Source organism: Solea solea, chromosome 21 (genome assembly GCF_958295425.1).
Source record: "Solea solea chromosome 21, fSolSol10.1, whole genome shotgun sequence".
Classification (NCBI taxonomy): Eukaryota; Metazoa; Chordata; class Actinopteri; order Pleuronectiformes; family Soleidae; genus Solea; species Solea solea.
In genome coordinates, this window is record NC_081154.1 from 4723367 (window position 1) to 4740688 (window position 17322).

A 17322-nucleotide genomic window follows, 5' to 3' on the forward strand; every position below is an offset into this window, starting at 1 on the left:
CTGTGACTCAGATTTAAAAGCTTTCTGACGTCCTTTTAAGCGCTCTTAGTCATAAAAAACGAAATGTTTTACTGTTTACAATGTTAACGCTATCATTAGGCACCAAGAAGCAGCAACAAAATAATGGTAAATGCCAACGTCACATCTACAGCTGTTGGCTTGTTGGACCATCACCTCACCACTCACCTGTCAGAACTCTACAGACCCTGAAAACTGATTTATTACCACACTAAGAAAAGCAACCACGGTAATTAACCGTTCATGCTAAGCCTCCGGTGAAACAGTCCGTCCTTGGCAGCAGACACTAATGACGCTGAGCAATAGTGTTTACTTTGACTAGCTTTTGTGCCGTGGCACTGAACGCCAAGTGCAAAATGTTCATCCTGTGGAGAGCTGTTGGCGTTCAGCTCCTCTGTCTGTGTGGCTTCAACCTGCAGCTAATAAATACAGGAGATGAGCATTAAACATCTCGTCCAAGGCTTGGACGAAAAGCAACACACCACAGACGAGTACAGACTGTTCCTGTGGTCACGGTGCACGCTCTTATTTGTCAAGTCAACTCATCTACTACTTTCAACTTTCTCTTGTACCACATATTGTCCCCTATACATGTCTCATCCATTACACCAGCTCCTGTTCAGAGTGCTGCAAGGCATGAGGGCAAGGTCAGGAAGAAGTTTTGTGCAGCTGGACGTCACACACTCCGTCTCAGTGTGTGGTCTGACTTTGTAAAAAAAAGCCCAGAAGACTTGGCTTCCTTTGAAACGAGCACATCTCCTCGGCGCTGCAGTCCTTGGACGGCAAACTGAAAGCGGAGGCATCGTGTTCTGCCTCTTTATACTAAAATATTAAGAGTGCACACAAATTAACCCCCCCGAAACAATGTCTCCGTCTAGTGTAGTATCATTATTGTGCTGCTGTAAAAGCCTCCACTTTAAAACACTTTTAAATAATGCATAGCCGGTTCTTAAGGCTGCAGGAGATGGGATGGGGGTAAAAATGCGGTTTTATACAGAGCTGGTGCAGGAGCAGAAGATTTATTCTGGTCTGTTAGTAACTACAGAAGTGCATTAACCTATTGTAAATAGGGTACCAGTACCATTACAATACCCAGTATCGGTGTCAGTGAAACCACTGGATAGGATATGAGAAAAAAGTCAAATCTGACACAATAAATATGACACAAATGCTTCATGAAACACAGGCACGACTACTGGCGTGTGACCAGAATATGAATAAGGGTTGCGAATGCATTTAGAGTAGCGTGTCCTCGAAATGGCAGCCCGTGGCCAAATGGAAAAGGGACTTGGCTTGCTGGTTCTAGTCCCCACCAGGTCTAAGGGCTGGGATACCCCTGAGCAAGGTACCCAACCCCTATTGCTCTCCCCCCATGGGGATAAATAAAATAACCGAGTTTAGGTTGTTGCTAAAAATCGTCATATTAACAGCTCAGTGGTAAAAGATTATAACGGACTGATATCGAGATCAGTGGAAGTTCAAAGCTGTGGTATCGGTATGATATCGGATACATAAAAAAGTAGCTTTGAGCCTAAGTAAGCCAGTATCATTTAGGTTTCAGATGCTACCACGTGTCAGCAACAGTGTGCACCGCCCCTTAAACTTTCAGTGACACCACTTTAAGCCACGGTTTGACGATCCCACTCTCCGTCCCGACTGATCTTTTTTTAATTGCGTCCCCACAGACCTGCAGAACTTTTTTGGTGCTCATGGTCCCCGCATGTGACATAATCCCGCGCTGCCTTAAAGATGCAACCATCTCTCTCCCCAACTGAGGTTGCTTCTGGTCACAGACTCAAATATCTCTCCATCCCACATCTATTATTCAGTGGATCCTGTTCAATACTGTATTGAAACTCCCACAGAGTATCGCATTCTGGCCCAGCGTCTCTTGGAATTACATTTTAATTGGATGAATCTGCAGCGCGTGATTTATGTGGAGTGCCAATGTTCAGGGCTGATGCGGGGAGCGGTGCGGCCTTTTCTTTAGTGAGGCACAAAGTAAAGATTTTGGAGATTGGAGCGGCGGATGGAGTTTAATCTACAGACAGGAGACAATAGTTCATTTACTTTCACAGAATGAGACAAATCAGATTCTTTGCCTCATAATGAGACAATCTCCCCAAAACCCTGGATCCCAATCACTCATCTCCTTTTGTTCAGACGCTACCTAGAATCTTGGTTTGGGCGTACAGATGATGTTTCTAACAAAGCAAAGATGATATGTTAGGATTCAATGAGGGTAACATACATGTTTGAAAGTGGCAATTTGGAAAGACAACAAGATCTGAGACATTTCGGATGCTAAAATCCAAAAAACCCTGGTCTTTTCTGAAAATAAGTGAGCAGAAATGCAATATTATCGATTCCAGTTGACTTAAAACACCAGACTGGGTCACTTTCAAGCCACATGTCACCCTTTGCCTGGATTTTCCAAACATACTCCTGTGATTGAGAATGTGTCGAACCCTTGTATCCATCCATCTCCCCAGCAACATCTTCCAACTCCTTCTTTGGAGATGTCAAGGTGTTTCCTCAGCCTGAAAGTCAGGAGATGCCCGTTAAATGTAGTTTCCCTTTTCTTTTAACTCAATAATATGATTCGACGCACTTTTTGTCTTTACTAATGGGACGAGTGGAAATGATGTGAAGCAGGAACACTGTGATTCCACCTCACCAGCTCCACCCATAAATAAAAAGCTGCCGTGCTTCACTAACCCACCTGAAAATGGTCCATGACGGCCCACAAAGTTGCTCTGATACAAATATCAAACTGGGTTTCATTGAAACTTTCCTTGTTAAGATAGAGCCAAAGTCTCAGCGATGCTTTTCGGATTGTGGGACCCACGCTGACATGACCCAGCTGCATTATGGGTCAGCAAGGATGAATGAGAAGTGGCGACTAATGCGATAAAAGACAGACAGGTCGTTTGTCCTCACAGCCTGTGTGTGCACTCTTAGACGCACACCGTTTTTTTTATTTTTTTAACTCACACACACACGGATGACAAACAGTCTTCGCTTTCTAACAACGGTTTACACGTTAGGATACACACTGTAGAGTAAGTGTGCATGTGTGTGTGTGTTTATTGGGATTATCTGCTTAAATTTGCCTCATCACTCAGAATGTTTACATGACATCAGACCAAAGGATTCGGTGTTCGTACGACTAAAACTGGACTTTAGATTTGTGATTAATCCTTTATATACACCTGCATAAGACAAAAAGACTAAGACAATAGCAACAAAAACAGGGCAAAATTCAAACCAGTGCACGTTTCGCATTGACCTGGAGGCCGATTTTATGCTTTTTCAGCTTAGAATATTGAATATTTATAAGTTCATGGACGGTAGGACGACTTGAAGGTGGATACACTTGAGTCAATAAATCGATTCCCTGCCTGTGCTTGGATACTGGTAACTGTGAATGAGAATGTAGTGACTGTTTAACCAAACAATAAGAGGGAATCTTCCCTTTGATCCCGCCATCAATGAAACACTCTGCGGTTCAAGATGTTGCCGCGCTCTCTAACATCCTCCTCTTTGTCAGCCTAGGCGTACCGCGGCACGTCTTCCTGCTACAGCCTTGAAAACAGGTGCTTTGTTATTGTCTCATTTTGAAATGAGAGCAGCGACATTGGTAAAGTCTGGAATCCGCTGTGGCTCATTCTTTAAACTGTGAAAAGATAGATGTGCATCACTTTGCTAGATGAGCCATTGAGGTCACTGGATCAAGCTTTTAAAAAGATGTGCTTTTTTTCCACTTTGCTATGTGTTTTATGTCTGTGTGTGTGTGTGTGTGTGTGTACATATATTCCTTAACTCTGCATATCCACGTGGTTTGAGCGCGCGTCCATGTTGGTGATCCTGCTGAACTGCGTGACACTGGGCATGTTCCATCCCTGCGAGGACAGCCAATGTGACACTGAGAGGTGCAGGATCCTGCAGGTAAGACCATCCTTATATACCTTTAATTATAGTCAAAATCAACATGTCTATATAAAGCTGTTACTGTTGAAGAGATGATGGTCCTGATACATGTGAATAAAAACCGAGGGGGGAATATTACGAACTGCATTTTTTACTAGGTTATTAATCAGTTACAATATCTATCACCTATTTTGAGTTTTTAAAACTGATTTTTCCAGCTTCTTTAATTTAAATATTTTCTGGTTACATTGCTCCATTTGACAAATAAATCGTTAAAATTGAAGTACTTTGGTTTGTGGACAAAAGGAGACGTTGAAGGACATCATCATTTTGAGGTTTTATGGACATCATTTTATGGACAAAAACAGATACATAAAAACAGATAAATTGGAAATGATCATTAGTTGCAGCTCTGTTCCAGACACCCCCTCTCACTGGCTGCCAGTAGGGGCAAATAAAATCTAATTATAGCCACTAATTTAATAAAATGTACACTTCCTTGAGTCTGCAAAATTTTAACAATATTTTCACCTTTTTTTTTTATTTTACCTTAAATTAAGTGAGTCTTGTCAAGCTGGAACCCAGGGTTTTAAAATCATTTTCTTTCTTCAACATCTGACCTTTGTCTACATTATGAATGGATACAATAGTCATTCATGTCTTGGTGAAATGGCTCTGCAATAGAAACAGGTTTGAACCTGCTGTGGCTCAGATCAGCAGTGATGTAAACACAACAACAACTTTGTTATAAAGCGCAAATGTTCCGTTTCTTTAGGTCCCTGTAAGTGTGTTAAGTATTTGCGAGTTTTTCTGACACTTAAAGGATCGAAAAACATCCCGTCATGAAAGGATGGAAGATATGATACGTGTGTGTAGTGCGTGTAAAACATTTGACAAATAGCCGAAGGAAACGATTTACAGAAACAACATTCATGTTGCACCAGGAGAGAACAACTACAGACGACAGCAGGCATTAATGTGGGGTAAAAATCAGTATTTTGAAAATAAATAAAGAAAAACAATGTAGAGAGCAAATAAAACTACATCGCTGGCCTCCGCAGTTCACTCCATTTGAGATGGAAAGTAAACAACAGCACTGTGTGGAGGCGTCTGCATTAATTTATATGGACCCCCTTTAACCTAGTAAACGCTAATGGAAGAGGATGGTTGTTTTTGTTTTGGTTGTTGTGGGGTGTTTTGTGGGGAGTCGAGCAGAGTGGAGGTGTAGTGGGATACATCTGTTCATTGTCTGCGGTGAAGGGTTACTGTGTGTTTCCAAATAGATTGAATCTGAACAAGCTCCTCTTATTTTCTTGTTCACTGACTCGGTGAAACCAAGCTGTTTTCTCTCTGTCTCCTGATCAGAAGCATTGTTCAGAAAGCAAATAATGAAATAAGCTTTTGTTTTTTACTTGAATGCAAACACATCTTTTTTTAATGGTATAAAAATGGTGGTGAAATGAAAAAGAGAGCATGAAAATCACAAGGAAATGAAAGCAAAGGTGAGTTAAGAAACTATGATGAGGGAGAGAAGTTGAGATTTGGACTTGGCTGTTGCCATGGCAGCCTGCACTCCTTCCTTCTCCTCTCCTCACAACTTTGAGCTGTAGTTTAATCCAGGGGGCTCTGCTCGCTGGAGCACAGATAAATGTGGGGCCAAGGAGGTTAAATGCAGTTTCATTAATTCGTAGTTTACCTCGCATCGCCATATGTCACAACACAAAGGCTCATAACCCCCTGCTCACTTCTGTATGTGTCAGGCAAAAAAAAAATAACAGACTTATCGTATAGTACCCAATTTGAAGCACTTTTCAAAGACAAGGGTCACAAAGTCCTTTAGAGACACCACAAGCTAAAATAACTCCTCAGTGCACAAAAACACACTTAATAATAATAAATTACAGCTTTACGGATTAGTTCTGGAACAGGTTGTGATTCGGCTCACGATCGCCGGCTTTCACAGTGCTGTCGCTAAATTCACCAGACGCCTCTGTTCAATACTGAGATTTTAGACATTTCCTTTGCTAAATGTTGGAGGTTAACGCATGTATTCAAGATTTTTAAGTTTGGCCTTGTTTCGTTTGATTCCTGCGTCGGACGTCACACTCAGGACACTTCCAGTGACTCTCTGCTCGCTTGGAACTTCCCCAGACCAGGTACTAAAAAAACACCGGGTACTATCTCTAATGGAAAAGCAAAATAGTAGAGCCGAGTCATGCTAGAAATGTATACAGTAATGGGAAAGCGCTAATAGTGTCTTGATTCGTGTTACAACCAAAAAAGTCAACTTGTGTGTTGTCTGCATTTCAAACTATTCGAAGTTACTGGTCTAAACGCTAGTTTTAAAACTTAAAAACAAAAAAGTCAAGATGAAAAACATTATATAAAGCGTTTTTGTAAACATGCTTCAAGTAATGCTGTTGAAAAAATGCTAATTAGTGCCAGTTAGCATGTGCAGTCATGCTAACATGCTGTATATATTATTACAGCATGCTACCAAGGTGATTTTAGCGTTTAGCTAACACTCTGCATTTAAACCATTTAAATTTAGATAATAAATAGTTTACACAGACACGATTTCTATTATGTTGAAAAACACTTTGTCAGTTTAGCATTTTAACTAAAACTGTGAAGATATTAGAGCTTACTAAATTAATTGTCCACTATTTTGATAATTGATTAATCGGTTTGAGTGTCTTTTTTTTTTTTTTTACTTTTCAGCTTCTAAACTGTGAATATTTCCTGGTTTTTGACATTTCACATACTCGATTAATCGATGATGAAAATAATCATTACCCAGCAAACATGCCCGTGCAGCCCTGGATGTAAAAGTAAGAACTGAAAAGCGAGGGCTTCGCTGAGGGAATGGACTCGAACACACGTCAAAGTCTCGCTGTGCTGTAGTGTTAAAGATCGTCTCTGTTTAGCCTGAAGGAGATAATTCAATAGAACATGTTCTGCTTTGAATGCAACAGCACAGGCTTAACCTTCCACCGTCCCCCCCTGCAGCTTCACTATAGTACAACACCACGTCTGTGCAGGGCTAATACAATCAGAGTCTGTACAAAAGGAACAGTGGGTTATAGATGGATACACACAGAGAGGAAGAAAGGAAGAGAGAGAGGAGATCAGAGGCAGAAGTAGCTATAGGTTGTTTTTCTCTTTTTGAAATGGAGCTGCTACATAGAACATCTGTAGAAACATATCACATCATTGACTGTATCTATAAAGGATGTAGAAACTGAGTTGCAAAAAACTGTTTTTTTAAGTAAGTATATTAGAAAATGTGCTTATTTGTTTTAATTTATTTCGAACATTACTTCCTGAGGGGTTTATGTCCGGTCTTAAATGTTGCATGGCATGCAGAAAATAAAACAAATAACATAAAATAATAGTCTAGTATTTTGGAAATAAAGTTATTTTTTATGTTGTAAGAAGTTCAGAGCTAGCTTGGGAAAACATCTTGGTACGTAATCCATGTCTAGGAATGGTCAGGAACGGTGACACGTTGCATTTGTGTGTCGCTTGTGTCTGAATTAAGGGATCTGGCACGTAAGGATTTGCGAATGAGCCGTGTCGAGTCATTAGGGAGTGTTTTAAGTGCACTCAGCATTAGTGATAAAGAGCACTCAGAGCATAAAGGCTCCGATCAGGACGCGATGAGAGAGAGCGTGTAATGTTAGCACTCGCTTGACACATTGATAACATGCAATAATATAGCGTGCTATGCTTGTGTGTGTGCTTGCTCTCAGGCGATGTGAGAACATCATTGGACTGTTGAGCTGGTGAGTGGTGTCAACCTTTGGTTTGGGACACACACACACACACACAGAGAGTGAGACAGAAGTTGTGAGAGAGGTGTAAGTGTGTTTTTCCAGTCAATAACTGTACTCATCTGTACTCACAAGCATCTTCTCCCAAATCTCCCAATCTGACAAAATATAAGATATTTTATGAAAACTGTACTAGGGTTGTCACTTTTTATCCAAAATCTTTTTTGTCCAACTTTGGAGGCAAATTTCAAACTCAAACCTTAAAAAAACCCTTTTCAGTTCAAAAAAATAATATACAGCCTAGAAGCACATCTGACTGTTTGATGTAATTGCACTCTTTGCTCACTAGAAGAAGACAACCAACTATTTTTTATCTATTCATTCAGATTCAGAGGGAAAAAAATGGAAATATACAAAAGTACTATAGACGAACAAGCCATAAAATAACAAAGCAGATCATTTGTCAGATTAATTATGGATATTATTTTCTCTTGCGCTGATGTGGAAAGTGAAGGTCAACCATCTTTGTTACCTTTTCCTGTTTTTATGTTAACTTTGACTTGGTTTACTCTTTGAAGACAAATCTTAAGCCATTTGACAATAAAAACAGTGTGAGCAGAGCTGGTAAGTCTTTGTTTTTTAATGTTGTGTAGGTGTCAGTTATCACTGCTCATCCTTCTATATTTAAACCACCTTTTTTGTTGTTGTTGTTGCTAGAAACAGAAAGGCCTTCACTTCCTGTGCAGCAGACCAACCTTGTAAAAACCCACCAGACACTCGCTGTTTATAACTTTAACACCCAGTAACTGGTTCCAGTTTGCCCCAGAATGGTTCTTAACCAGCCATGTCATTATCTGATTTGCTTTAACTAGTTTGTTGTTGTTTTGTTTCTGGGTTTTTTTTTTTTGCTCCATCTCTCGCTGTTCAGAGCATTTCACTCATCATAATTCTTGGCCTGATTTCACACTTGAGTGACTGACACGCTGAGTGAAAAACGGGATTATATTGGATGATATACCATAATTGACTTTGGTGGCTTTGATTTTGTTTTCACATAATGTGTGAGAGAGAAAATTTCTTTTTTTTCCTTCCCCTTGGAGACTGTCCAAAAAGTTGCAGAAAATCACCAGTGGAGTTAAAATATTCTGCCTCTTGCTGTGTCTTTGCAGGGAGGGACTGCAGTGAGTGTTTGAGCAGTGAGCTGTTCAGGAAAGGTCACTGGTGTCTGTTTTCTTGGAGGCACATTTTTTGTTTGTGTGTGTTCTTGTATTTGTCACTTTGTGAGGACCAAGATGCACATAAACCATACGGAGTGAGGACATTTTGGGAAAGTGAGGACATTTTGGCCGATCCTCACATCTTTTAAAGGTCCTTTTCAGGGTTAAGACCAGGTTTTAGGGTTAGGGTTAGGCATCTAGTTGTGATGGTTAAGATTAGAGTAAAGGGCTAGGGAATGCATTATGTTCAATTTTGTTACCTCTTTTGGATCTTTGCTGGTATAAACACTGGCCCAGTAGTCCTCATGGGGACCAAAGCCTGGTCTTAATGAGGCATCTTGACCAGCCAAGATTGTTTAAATTCTGATTCATTTCAGACCAGATTTGAACAATTCACATTCATGAATACAAGTTTCGTGCTGATTCTCTATGCACATGCACGTTGATATTTTGTCTCAAGCTCCACTGACGTCTACAGTAGCATAAATCGATATCCATATTCAGATTACAGCAGCAGTTTTAACATGTCACGCTAAACCCAGTACGAGTGCCTCAGGCCAACATGTCCCGTTGACTTTGACGGACTGGAAGTCCCAGCTGTGCGTAGAGTGTGTCCCCGTGGTCCCTTATCGTATGTGTTCAGCACTCTGCACATGCACACGTGTGCAAAGCAGCATGTGTGTGGCGGTTAGGTGTCAAGTAAAGACTGGAACCCCACGAGTCTTATGGGGGTTTCTAACACTATAAGCTTCCTATACAATCCAGAGTAGATGTGTGATAACTCCCGTGTCCTTCGTTAAAGGACGCAGCATTCAAAGAGGAGGAAAGTCGGTTGTTTCATGCTTAGCCTGACGGTGAACATCTCTGCTCCCCGTTTTTTTTCCCCACGCGCACAGCACTCGCTCTGTCATGCAACTCGCGGTGTAACATCTGTCGGTCGACTTTGTTGTTGTTTTTCCAACCGACTGTTGACGCGCGGCGTTATGCATCATTCACGCTCCGACGTGCAAAGCGTCTTTTGAAGAGATGAACATAAACAAGGGAAAGTTGTTGTGGCCAGTACGGCTTCTCTATCAGATTCATGAATATGGTTCTGTGTAATTGAAAGAGCAGCCGAGAAAAGAGAAATGGCTAATAATAAATGCTTGTTCTTTCTCGGAATATTCCACTTTTTTCAAGCTATTTTGAAGGTTTTTTTATTTTAATTTCAATAATAATGTATGTGTTTTTGAGTTTTAGCCGTGGGCGATTTGTGTACAGTTACAAATTGATTCCGTAAAATGTGTAATTTCCGTAAAACATACTGAGGTGTTTCTCAGTATGTTTTACTTACTTACTTACTTACTTACTTACTTGAGGTGTTCTGTTACTCCAAGCTTTCCTACTAACTTTTAATATATATTTGTTAAAAACATGGGATGTAATGTTGCAAAAGCAATCATGGAAATTTGGACTAAGACCCAGATTCTAGCCCAGTCCCATGTCTACTCCTACTCCCCTCCTTCCCCACCTGTCACCCTGTTAAAGACTTAAAATAAATCTGAAATAATAAATGAATAATTAACATACAATCCTGAAAAGAAACTCAAAATATTCCATTCAAAAAATCAAAAATTGGATAGTGGAATTGAGATTAATTAGGCTTTTCGGTTCCGGCATTTTGCCAAGTTAAAGAATACAACAGCCAAAGTCATCCTTACAAGCAATATTATTTTATTTCCTCCAGTTGGAGTCATGCAGGCAGAACATACAGTTTGTTTATATCAATATTTCATATTGAAATCAGAGTTTATATCGCCTATATCACAACATGTCAGGTTTTTTTTGTTCTGAATGAGTCGTGTGTGAAACATCCGTGTGTAGATGACTTTCCCTGAGAGTGGCGGTCCAATGTGTTGAGTAGAATCTGTTTGGGTTTTCTCGGCCGGCTACGCAAACAGTCTCCAACGATTGTACAGATTTGGAATTTCGAGTCACACACACACACTCAGCACATTCCCGTGTGAACCTCAACATTTGACTCTGGAGCAGTTAGAGGCTAACTTCTGTCTAAGCTAACAGGATTTGATATATTTATACATTTCTGTCTTCATGTTTGGGTGACTCATACCAGTGGGTGTCCCGTGCTTTGATCTCCTGCCAGAACTTTTCATTTCTTTTGGTCCACTTGACCCCCCCCCCCCCCCATTTCTCCGGTTTCTTCTCGTCTGCCTTTTAAAATTAATTTATTGAATTTCTCATGAATTTTAAGAAATATGGCCGTGTTCCCTTTAATGCCTGTCCAACCCACATCCTCATTCTTGCCCTTGTTTTCCTCCCTCCAAACCCGAGCTCAGTCGACACAGCCAGATGAGTGATTAGCCAATGAGGGAGGAGCTTGTTCCAGGTTATTACATTGCGTACTGTGGTTTGAAAGCCATTCGTCACCTGAGTCTCTGTTAAGACGGCGAGGTGGCAAAAGCGTCATTAAGCCCGTGGACCTGCGCTATCAGTGAGCATCTGGTTTTTCTGAAGTGTCCTTGAGCAAGACACTAAATCGTTGGCAGCCGGCCCACAGGCTCTTATCTCTCTTCTTCTTCTTTCCTCTTTTCTCTCGTGGACGTTGACCTCCTGGCAGCGGGGCAGACATAAAGAGGACTTCTCTGTGGGAATTAATAAAGTTATCACATTAATGTCCTCCTCAGTGGGCTTTTAAAGCTTCAAACGTGACTAATATAGGAGCCTGAGTCATAGCGGCTAAAAGTGGCCAAACGCATAGATTGTATTAAATAAATAAATAAAAATCAAGCGAGTGCATATAAGCCATGCGGAGACTTGTCTGAATCAAGTGTTCATTATTGATTGAGGAAAAGATTCATTCCCATGTCATGGATGGAGGTCTCTCACTTCTCGAGGAAACATCTCAGCCTATGGTTCTCAAACTGGTGCACGTGTACCACCAGTGGTACGTGAGCTTCCTCTGGTGGCAAAATTTCTATTATTTCTGGCAAAATCAGAAATATTGCTGTATTCTACTGTGATGGGAGTGTTGTAGAAAATGAAATAAAGAAAGTGTGAAGTATAATGTGAGGAAGAGGAGGATGATGAAAGAGCCAATTATCTTAGTGGGGAATAAATCTGCTCGGACTATTACTAGAATCTCAACGCTGATTGGTCTTCGCGTCAACGCGAATTCTTCGGGCAAAGTTGAACATTTTCAACTCGTGCCTTGCATCCAGGTGGACGCGATGCTCACGTCTACTCGTGTCTTCGCATTTACTTTGTGTGTAAACTTGCCGCACACCGTGTCCGGTGTGAACGCAGCATAAGAGCTTCTAAATCAGACCTGACCCTTTGGGCATCCCTGTCCGGCCCGCGGTATATCAGTCATAAACACAGATGAACAAGTATTTATGCTTACAATCTGAAACGCTGAATCTGGTACTTTTCTTCTACAAGTGTCTCGGTTTAAGTTCAGGAGTTATCGTTATCTCCCTCCCTGTTTATTATCTTATTGTCTAGCCAGAGTTTGTTTCTCATGTGGCCCCTTGGGGAAAATAATTGCCCACCCCTGTTCTAAATGGTCGAATAAAAACAACAAGTAAGTGACGTCATCCGGAGAATCATAAGACTGATTTATCTTTGCGTTGACACAAATATCTTGCCAAAGTTGAACATTTTTACGTCTGTGCGTTGAGTTTGTAACGTAGTGGACGTTACAAATGAATACATGATGAGAGCATGATGAGAGCTGCTATAAAAGTAAACAGCCTCCACTTCTCATTGACCACTTGTGTTTTCTGTCTGTTTTCCTTCTGCAGGACTTTGACGACTTCATCTTTGCGTTCTTCGCCATCGAGATGGTGATCAAGATGGTGGCTCTGGGGATTTTTGGCAAGAAGTGTTACCTCGGTGACACATGGAACCGCTTGGACTTCTTCATTGTGCTGGCCGGGTGAGTTGTGTAATTATATACACAATAACACTCGCACAAACACACAGGTGGCCGAGAGTAGCCACGCATAAACACCGCAGGCTCGCACAAGGGGGAATTATACACACACACACATGTGCAACGAATTTCAGCAGCAATTGATGAACAAGTCAGTGCACAAAGACTGGATCCTGAACGCAATAGATTTCAAGCTCGTAAATGTAATTGTGTCACCAGATTGCAACAAGCTGCGGGGGGGTCGGTCATTAAACGAATTTACCCTTAACGTAAAATGTAAAAAAGTCTTTGAACGAGGAAACTGGTAGCAAGTTTCGGTCCCGGAGTGAGTCTGTCAAACAGCTGCAGTGAGATCAGATTTAGAGATTTAGAGCGTTTTTGGATTTTCGAACAAGACATTTTTCCGCACACACGCAGTAATTTTATTAGGCATGTTACAGAATGCAGCCTGCTGGTTTTAGTCTGACATTTTCATCACACCACATCTCCTGCTGCTTTTTAATGCCGTCCTTCTGCCACAGCTTCTGTTGTCCATCAGTAGGAAAAGGACACATTTCCTTCTGTGTGCGAATCTATGTGTGTGTGTGTGTGTGTGTGTGTGCGCTGCTTCTTTTACAGTAACACACCTGTGAAGCAGCGCCTATGGCTTTACTGTGAGCACCACCTGTTTTCTGCAGTCAAATCTCTTCTTTTTTTTGCTGCACTGTATCCGCAGCTTCCACCTCAGCCTTCACTCACTGAACTCATTTGCTCCCCTTCTACTCTCTTCTGCTCTATCTGCATGAATCTCACTTTGTAAAGAGCTGCTTCCCTGTTTTTCTGCTGTGACTCAGCAAACTGATCCAATGCCAGAGCACCAGAAGGAATTAGAAGCAAGAATATATTAATGTCTTGTATTCCGGCTCTAATCCATTAAACTTTTAGAAGACTAATTGAACTAATGCATCAAAAAGGCTATGAAAAAATGATAGAGTTTGACTCTGGGCAATAAGACATGATATGTACTCTACGCTTTTACAGATTCAGCCGTGAGGTAAAATAGGGTTGTTGCAAGAGTGTAGGGTAGGATACACTATTTTGGAGCTCTTGGAGTCTTACACTTACACTTTTGGAACAGTAAAGCCCTCATTTCGACTGAGAACAGTACTTATACTTGGCCCAATGGCCGCATCAGAGAGATACATAGCGTGACGTTGCACTCTTGTGTAATGAATGAATGAATGAATGAAAGCGACACAACCATGGACACAACAGACAACAAAGGAGGACGTCCAGCAGCTCAAGCTTTGTATGAGAATAGACCGCGGGCGTTGAAGGAAACATCCGTTGCAAGGGAGCGGCGATTCCGTGTCGTCTAATCAGCTGACTGTCATGGGTCTAGCTCCACCCATACCGTACCTTACCATTACTCTGGTACACTAAGGGAAGGGTAACGAAAAATGGTTTTGTACTAAACGCAAAAATAATGCACACCGTACCGAACTGTTTCACTCAGTGGAAACACGCCATTAGTGTGCATTCACACTAGGATAGTTGGGGGTACTCGGTTCGATTGTGCTGGGAATGCCAGAAGGTTTTACACCTTCCTTTGGTTTGATTCACTCTCACACTGCACTTTTGGAAGCGGGCCAGACCGCCATGTAAATGTCATGCAGTTAAAACAACTTCGGGTCCTACTGACCAGGAAGACAAAAAGCACAAAGAAGGGACCGTAAAAACGGAAATCCATCCCCTTCAACTGGCTTGTTCAGCACAAAAACAATCAATGGTGCAACACCAAATTTATTCAGTCTTGAGGTTTCTGTTTGTACTTTCGTGTTCACATCTAATTGGTTTCTTACAAGAAGCTGCCCAGTATGAGAAGCAGGTGAGGCAGCGAGTTATCCACACATCCTATCTTTGTCTCCAGAATTCGGAGCGAACTCTCCGAGGAAACCGACTCTGTCCGTTTAAAGCCAAAGCCCAACAGCTCTGGTGTGGAATCGCCATTGACCAGTCAACATCTTTTACTGTCCCCCACTAAATGTGGTGTAGAACAGTGTTTCCCAAGCCTTTTAAAAAAGAGACCGACATTTTCAGAGATGACAAAACTAACACGACCTGATTAAGAATAACGCTTCCGACTCTTTCTGCTGCCATTTCTGTAACACCTAATATTATTTTAAATAGGTCAACCAGCAATTTCGAAGAGACATATGACTCCCATCTTCATTTTAAGTATGCTATTTAATAAATCTTGAGTGGAAAGTTTGAAAAGAACCCTTTGGCGACCCCAGAAAAGCCTTCTGCGATCCATATGTGGGTTCTGACCCAGTCTCGCAGAGCAGGAGCCTGTTCTGAGGGGGGAAATCCTCTTACTACTTCTACGGCTTGACTTCGGGATCTCACATTGATGTTTAGTGCACTGACAGCTCTGGTGAACTGTAAAGTTTTAAATATAAGCCAGAAACTATTATTACACCCTACTTTACATCAGCCTCACTGTTTTTTGTAGTGAGTGTGAAAAATAGACAGAGGTGGATTGTGTGCTTATTGGTGTGTGAACAATGTCACTGAAACATGACACTCGGAATTAAGCCTGTGTCTGTGTGTAGCTGTCAGCGTGCACGTTGTGTACGTTAATGAATATCACGGGGGTTCCACTGCGTTGCCGTTTTTCTGTGCATATTAAACAATCGATTTTTGCGAGAGCCGCCGGGCCACGCGGAGACAATGGTATCCTAGGCAACGGCCGGTTGTCGAGCATTTGAAATATCCTGGCAACAGTTGTTAAGTCTGCGGAGGGAAGGCTCCGACGAAGCGTTTGTTTCATTTCCGAGACGATAATTACAGCTAAGCTGCCTTTTCAGCAGGTTTGCTCCCCGTCTAATCACCTCTCTGTCAGGAGCGAGACGGGAGGACGATGATAAACGGATGGCGGCGGCGGCGAAAAAGACGCGGAGTGTGAACAAGAAGAGGAGGGAAGACGAGTGGAATGTGCAGGGAGAGGGAATAGTTGGATGCTGTGTTCAGTAAATATGAGTTTCCCTCCTGAAAAAGAAAGTTTTCTAATAATATATGAAACTCATTCATTATTTAACAACCATTGGTTGACACTAAATCAACTGGAAATGTCCCTGCAGGCACCCGTACCTGCTTTATTTCCTCATTTGTTGTTGTTTTTTTTTGGTTATTTGTCAGTGAGTCGCTGAACTGTGAGTAAAAGTGTCATAAAATATAGTCCACGTTCCTTATAATATCCTGAAATATTACAGGACTATAATGGCGGCTGTGCTGGAAGAAACTGCACGTGAGGAAAAAGGACGTTTCCGGCTTATTTTTAATCCTCGCTGATGGTGTTGTTCTGACAGCTGGTGTGGACTGAAAAAGTTCAACAGCTTTCACATGCAATTTAATGATACTTCATTCACACAGTTACTTTCTTAACTTCTATGATGTTATGTTCTCACATCTAAGGGGGGGAAAAAGAAAAGAAAAGCCCTGTATGAAGTCTCATCTCTTTTCTCTTTCAGCTCTGGTTGATCAAAGATACCTTAGCTTTTATTGTGCATGCAGAGCTTATTTTATAGTCGCCTCCTTTTGAAGTTTCTCGTGTTTGTCTTAGAGCTTATTTATTCCAAAAGCTCATAGAAGGATGCTCCGGTTTTTTTATGAGGGGAAGAAACTGCAATTGTTTGAAAAACTCTTGCGGCAGAAAAATGTACGAGTGAGGAAATGCTGATGAAATAATAATAATAATAATAATAATAATACTAAGCAGATTAAAATAAAAGCATGAGGGTAACTATATTTTCTTTTTTTGTTCATCAATAATTAGAAACAGGACTTGCAATTCGATTACAAAGAAAAATCATCCAGCAGGAATGTTGCTGTTTTTTTTTGGTAGGAAACAAATATTGATTGGGCAATACATGGCATTCTGGACAACTTTGGTCAAATCAAGTCTTCATTTATGCAGCATGAAAAACAATATACATACTAAGAAGTACAAGAATAAAATGAAAGGGAATAAAACACAATGAAGAGCGAAGGACCAGCTAAAATATGAGATGTGAAGAATTTAAAGACACTCAAAGGCCTGAGAGAGCATCAAGGTCTGAAGTTTTACTTATAAATGTATTGACGGAAAGAGGGAAAACCATAGTAACCACAAAAGATCGTGTACAGTATGTATACGTGTGAAAACCAGGTTGTTGAACTGTGACCTTGGTATTTTTGCTGTGGGCCCAAACCAAACAACAGCCTGAAACCTTCACTTCCTCAACATATACAACCATGAATGTGTCACCAATATCATAATAAGTGATTGAAACGATGTTCAAACATACAGAAAACAATAACCTATAGCAAACCCACTTTAATTTGACATGGAGATTTTACAATGAAGTCTATTTATAAACCAAGGCTGCAGAGAGGCAGATCAATGTGTTGATAGCAAGTAAAGGGAAGAAAA

General features: G+C 41.1%; 1 protein-coding gene across 9 annotated transcripts in view; it reads left to right on the forward strand.

Annotated features, from left to right (window-relative positions):
- Positions 1–17322, forward strand: part of cacna1g (calcium channel, voltage-dependent, T type, alpha 1G subunit) — a 219363-nt gene that overhangs the window by 84963 nt on the left and 117078 nt on the right. For all 9 annotated transcript variants that reach the window (XM_058621890.1, XM_058621893.1, XM_058621889.1 and 6 more), the window contains exons 3-4: positions 3854–3966; positions 12739–12872. In XM_058621890.1, coding sequence (XP_058477873.1) covers positions 3854–3966; positions 12739–12872 — 247 coding nt within the window. The remainder of the gene's footprint in view (positions 1–3853; positions 3967–12738; positions 12873–17322) is intronic.